This window comes from Phanerochaete carnosa (genome assembly GCF_000300595.1).
Source record: "Phanerochaete carnosa HHB-10118-sp unplaced genomic scaffold PHACAscaffold_3, whole genome shotgun sequence".
Taxonomy (NCBI): Eukaryota; Fungi; Basidiomycota; class Agaricomycetes; order Polyporales; family Phanerochaetaceae; genus Phanerochaete; species Phanerochaete carnosa.
The window spans coordinates 3,365,606-3,371,731 of NW_006767630.1; the positions used below are offsets into that span (position 1 = coordinate 3,365,606).

Consider the following 6,126-nt stretch of genomic DNA (forward strand, 5'->3'; position numbering starts at 1 on the left):
TACTATGCGTAGGAGACACCAGCAGGCCATAGAGATGACCATAGCACGATGCTTGAGGTACGGAGTGTTCAGATGCTGCCTAATGGCCGGTCCGTGCTCGGGATGTGATGCACGCATTGCTCCTTCCCTGTACGCATGAGTAGGTGCACTATCTATACACGTCCGAGTCGGGCCTAGTGTTTGGGACATCAATATTGTAAGTAAGAAGCTGCGGCCTCGCTTTTCTCTCGCGCATCAAGCAAGCGCCTTGCGTTGCTCAAGCACTGACATTTGTACCTCTCTTTTCAGGCTCAAGTAGAGCAGTAGGCTCACACAGGTTTCTCAGAGGCTAATCTGGCGCAATCCACTAGAGTGGGTTGGATCCCTGTAATAACTGTTTGTTTACTGTTTATAAACTGTTTATAAACGTTTACAACCATTTACTGTGTGTTTACAAAAAAAGTTTACACGTAAACTAAACGGTTGGAGCCTTAGATGAGTTGGTTAATTCGTCTCCATTACCTCAAATCTGAAAATTCAAACCACTGTATCTCCGTCCAGACTTCGTTAAAAATTACATAAAAACGTTAGAGATCTAGACAGTGTATAGACTTTCGCCACTGGTCTCGAACGCGTAAGCGGACCTTCAAGGCTTCTCTCTCACGTACAAACATTTGCCTCTTCACAGTATATCCCACAAAGCGCACCGCGCTCGCCATTCGAGGCACGGAGTGTGCAACGCATGTTATCTCGCGCAGCCGAACCTCAAGTGTGACAGAGCAGAGCAGTACGCATCGAACACCTTCCGGTCCGGCGCATACAGCGCACTTCTGAGGCTGTCCTCGGATATCGGCGCAGCGATACTGCGTACAGCGTGAGCCGAACGACCAACCCTCGACAGTGGGGGTCCTTTGACATCCCGCCAGGTTGCGCAGTTCAGATCACTTTGTCCACGGAGTGTCGGACTCGAGTACAATTATCCCAGAGAAGGTCAACCCGCGCAGGCTGGGCAGGTGCCCTTTACATGCGCGACTTGATCTTTCGAAGGCCAGCTGCCCATGCTTGTTCTTGTTCTGAGTCTGTCAGAGCCAGTGTTAGCATGGCAACTTGTTGACAATAGTGCTGGCTGTGTAAAGTCAAAATGAGAGGAATAAGCCGTGTGGTGAAGGAGGTGACATGGACAGAGGAACGACGCGGAAAAGTCACGAAGCGTGCATTCAACAGCTTGTCATGTGATCGTCTCTGATCACATTCACGCCGCGTGCATAGTCATAGCTTACTAGCTATTGTACTTTGTAGTCAGAGCAGTTCTATTCTGCATAGTTGCAAAATAGAACTAGAGCAATATAGTGAATTCTGGCGGCTTGCAGAGCTACATGTAAGTCATCAGTACTTGTGCAGGTTCATCACCCGTGATGATACTGGTGACCATCAAGCATTTTGAGTGATTATTCACACCTGAAACCGCCCAAGACACAAGCTAAGTGGTGTCCATTTTGTCTTCGTCCTCTCCCTCCTCTTTGAGTGCCACCCCGGCCGCAGCCACCTGTGCGATCACCTCCTCCAGCAGCTTTGTCTGCTCTTCTGACAGCCAGGACAGCGAGGTCGATGCGGCAGAGTCCAGCTGTTCCACTGTGGGCGTAGGCAGCTGATACAGCAGGAGCAACCTTGCCATGACGTTTGCGAGCGTCAGATATGGGCCAGTGCCTGGCATAGATGGAAACACAGAGGAGGGGACGGCAGGGGCGACGTGGTTCTCAATAATCAGGTACAGCTGCAGCGCCACAACCTGCGCGTGTTCAACAACGTGCAGTGGGACCTCACCCTCCTTGGTCTTGTCATTTTCAACGCCCAGACCGAGCTCGCTGTGCAGCTTGAGATGGCCAGGCGGGAGGATACTTGCCGTGGTTGCCAGCTGGTTTGCGACAATGCCGCTCCAGAGCTTGGTGCAGTGCGTTGCGTCCTCCTTGCCCTCCTCCTTGTCGACCTCGACTTCTTTGATCTTGGCTGTTGCCCACATGATGTCGATGTGCCACTTGCTGCCGTGCCCGCAACTGTCCTGTGTCTGTTGTTGTTGTTGATGAGCATATACAGTGCACAGCAACAAGGGTGGAATAGTGCATGAAGTCAATGACGGTACCAGAAGATGTGGTACTGAGCATAATCTGGAAACAATGGCTAGTAATTGTTGCACCATTATATATATTGTCACATTGTTCTAATTACAATGTGATTGTAGCTATATTATATTGGTCATCATACAATTACAGGTAATTGTATGGAGAGGTTTTTCCTGATGCTCTTGTGACCTCAAAGCTCCTGCGTACCATCTGGCCCTAGTGATTTGACTGGCTCGGCTTGGCCCAGAAGCCAATGGCTTTGGCTTGTAAAAACATAAGCCAAGCTGCAAGCCGCCGCAAGCCATAAGCCAGTGGCTCAGCTTTGGCTTGGGCTGCGGCTTGAAACCTAATTAGGCAGGTGCTGTGGATTAACCTTGTCAACGGTTCCACAGCTGCCACACGTAGATATAGGAGTATGTACAACATGTAAAGAGTTTCTTTGCATAGTATGATGTCTAAATACATACTCTGAGATATAATTTAGATGTGAAACATCAATAAAGTTGTTCAGAAACTCGAACTTCATACAAAAGGAAGGACGCACTGCCAAATAAAATGTGTGGATGCCAGAGACAGTGCATGTGTGAGTGGTGAACAGCAGAGGCTGACATGACGTGGCAGACACCTGTCATGGTCAGAGGTGCCAGGGGTGCTGGCGAACTGCAGGAGGTGCAGCCCGACGTTCCGTGCGTGTAGTGATTTGACTGGTTCAGCTTCAAGCCAGCAAGCAGGCCAAGCCAAGCCTGCACAAGCCGGGCCAAGCCAAGCCAGCAAGCCACAGCTTTAGATAATAAACTTACTGTATGTAGTACTGCTGTTAGAGTAATTAGCAATAAATTCCTAAAATATTATATTGTGCTCTCCTCTACCCCATCTATCTTCTAATGTACATAGATCAATGGATTATTAATAAGACTGAGCCTCACCACGAAGAAACATAGTGGGGGCGCCAGCGCTTGCCCCACTTAACTGGCTGCTGTGTAACATTGCAGACCTCTGCCCAAACGGCTTTGCAAGGTTCTGCCACACATGGAAGGAGAGGCTTGTTCAGGTGGGTTGCACCTGCCTGCAAGGGCAGCACCTTCCAGTTCAAGATGGCAAGGCTAGTGCTAGATGTCCCTACTAGCTGCCTGATGCCTGATGCCCACTTGGCCGCCGCCTCTCTGCTGGACACCCTTGACCGCAACTCTGCGAGGCCATGTCGCTCTTCCTGCCTCTGCCTTTGCTGTGCCATGTGGATGCAGCGGCGCATTCTGAGGTCACACTTGCAGCAGGCAGATAGGTATCAACGAGAGCCATCGTCGCTGTGCACCTCCTGTGGCTTGCCAGCACCCCTGGCACCCCTGACTGTGACAGGTGTCTGCCACATCATGTCAGCCTCCGCTGTTTATCACTCACACATGCACTGTCTCTGGCATCCACACATTTTATTTGGCAGTGCGTCCTTCCTTTTGTATGAAGTTCGAGTTTCTGAACAACTTTATTGATGTTTCACATCTAAATTATATCTCAGAGTATGTATTTAGACATCATACTATACAAAGAAACTCTTTACATGTTGTACATACTCCTATATCTACGTGTGGCAGCTGTGGAACCGTTGACAAGGTTAATCCACAGCACCTGCCTAATTAGGTTTCAAGCCGCGGCCCAAGCCAAAGCCGAGCCACTGGCTTATGGCTTGCGGCGGCTTGCAACTTGGCTTATGTTTTTACAAGCCAAAGCCATTGACTTCTGGGCCAAGCCGAGCCAGTCAAATCACTACGTGTGCACTCTCAGGTGGTTGCACTCAGATAAATTATATTATGCCTATATAAGGGCTCATTCACCGACGCGCATGTTGTGCAGCGCCTCGACACAGTGGCCAGGTGGGCATCAGGTGTTGGGCAGCTAGGGACCTCTAGCACTTGCCTTGCCGTTTTGAACTGGAAGGCGCTGCCTTTGCAGGCAGGTGCACCCATCTGAACAAGCCTCTCCTTCCACATTGACAGAACCTTGCAAAGCTGTTCGGGCAGGGGCCCACAACATTACATGGCAGCCAGTTAAGCAGGGCAAGTGCTGGTGCCCCCACTATATTTCTTCATGGTGAGGCTCAGTCTTATTAATAATCTATTGATCTATGTACATTAGAAGATAGATGCAGTAGAGGAGAACACAATATAGTATTTTAGGAATTTATCGCTAATTACTCTAACAGCAGTACTTATTGTCGTGGTACGACGACTGGGCTGCGCAAGCGCGAACTGGCGAGTGGCACGCGGACACGATATAATACACACGGGGGATTAGTCTGAGTGCGAAGGGAAAGAGCACGCTGTATAGATCTAACCTAATACACACAGGGGATTAGCTATACAGGGTGTAAGCATAAGTGCATACTGCGCAAGGGCGACGAAGGGACTTACTCTGAGTGCGAAGGGAAAGAGCACGCAGAGTGAGGATGCAAGAGGAGTTCTTATATACTAAAAGGAAGCAAATTTGAAAGTCCGCTGGAATGGGGAAGCCTGCCATAAAGAGGTCCGTGCGTGGGAACACTACATATGATTGTCCAATCACTGTCTACGTATTAGCAGCGTCTAATCTAAGATGTCCACCTTAAGTCCATGCCGGGCGGAACGCCGAGCCAGAGCCACTAGGTGCTTCAACACTCCCCCTTGGCGAGGCGATACGGAACGAGGCCAAGAGACTGGGTGTGACGGTTGTGTACCTCAGCCGGTAAAGGCTTTGTGAGAATATCAGCCGGATTGTCGACACCGGGAATCCTAACGAGTTCGATCAGACCTGCTTCGAATTGCTCGTGAACAGCGTGAGCTTTGACGCGGGTGTGTTTCGTGTGATGCTTGATGTTAGGTGACTGGGCAGCGTCAACGACAGATTTATTGTCGCAGTGGAGAGGGACAGGCTTCGCGAGTGGGTGTTCGATGTACTCAGCGAAGATTTCGAGCCACTGTAAATGTCGGACTGCTTCGTTGGCTGCAAAGTACTCTGCGTCGAAGGTGTCTCAAGCCACAGAGCGTTGCTTGCGAGAAGACCAACTTGTTGCGCCTCTACCGAGTTTGTAAACCCAGTCGGATGTTGAGACGGAGTTGTCCTTGTCGTTCGCGAAGTCTGCGTCAGTGTAACCGAGCAAACGGCTATCGGTCTTGTCGTTTTGACCTAGACAGAGTCGATAGTTGGAGGTGCCGTGGAGGTACTTGAGAACACGATAGACGGCAGCTACGTGTTTCGGTGAAGGGTTTGCCTGGTATTGGCAAAGTCGGGCGACGGCGAAGCCGATGTTGGGGCGAGTCCCGAGCATGGCGTACATGAGTGAGCTGAGGAGTGAGCGGTAGAGCTTGATGCGGTCTTGTGGACAGTCTGCGGGGTCTTCCTCGTTCTTCTCGAGTACAATGTCAGTGCCGAGTGGTGTGGATGCGGGGTTGCAGTCTTCGTATCCGAATCGTTTGAGAACGGACTCGATGTACATTTCCTGGTCGAGGTATGTGGCTCGACTCCCCCTATCCCTCGTGACACGAATGCCGAAGTAGTACTTGAGTTCGCCAAGGTCTTTGAGTTGGAACCTTTCCTTCAGTGCCTCTTTCGTTTGTTGGATGAGATCGAGGCTGTTTCCCATCATAGTTAGGTTGTCAACGTAAACCACTAAAATTTGAGTGGATCCCCCTCATTGACGGCGAATGAAGATGGATACGTCGCTGGCGTCGTGGCATGCGAATTCGATGTCCTCAAGACAGGCTTTGAGCGTGAGGAACCATGTTCGTCCCGCTTGCTTTAGCCCGTATATTGCTTTCCGCAGGTGGCATACTTTGCCTGCGTCCGTTACGAAACCTTCAGGTTGCTCCATGTAGAGCTCCTCGTCGAGTTCTCCGTTCAGATATGCTCTATCAAAGTCAATCTGATGGATTTCCCAGTTCTGGATGGTCGCTAGGGCGATGAGGTACCGCCAGGACTCCAGACGGGCGACAGGAGCGAAAGGTGTCTTCGTAATTGATGCCTTGAACTTGCGTGAACCCCTTGGCTACGAGCCTTG

The 6,126-nt window shown here is 50.4% G+C and overlaps 1 protein-coding gene across 1 annotated transcript; it reads right to left on the minus strand.

The window, feature by feature from the left end:
* Positions 1–1,459: 1,459 nt before the first annotated feature.
* On the minus strand, positions 1,460–1,999 carry PHACADRAFT_26993 (uncharacterized protein; the record flags this gene model as incomplete). The annotated part of the gene is made up of 1 exon (XM_007392673.1): positions 1,460–1,999. The coding sequence occupies one exon, from the start codon at positions 1,997–1,999 to the stop codon at positions 1,460–1,462; it is 540 nt and encodes a 179-aa protein (XP_007392735.1).
* Between the last annotated feature and the right edge of the window lie 4,127 nt (positions 2,000–6,126).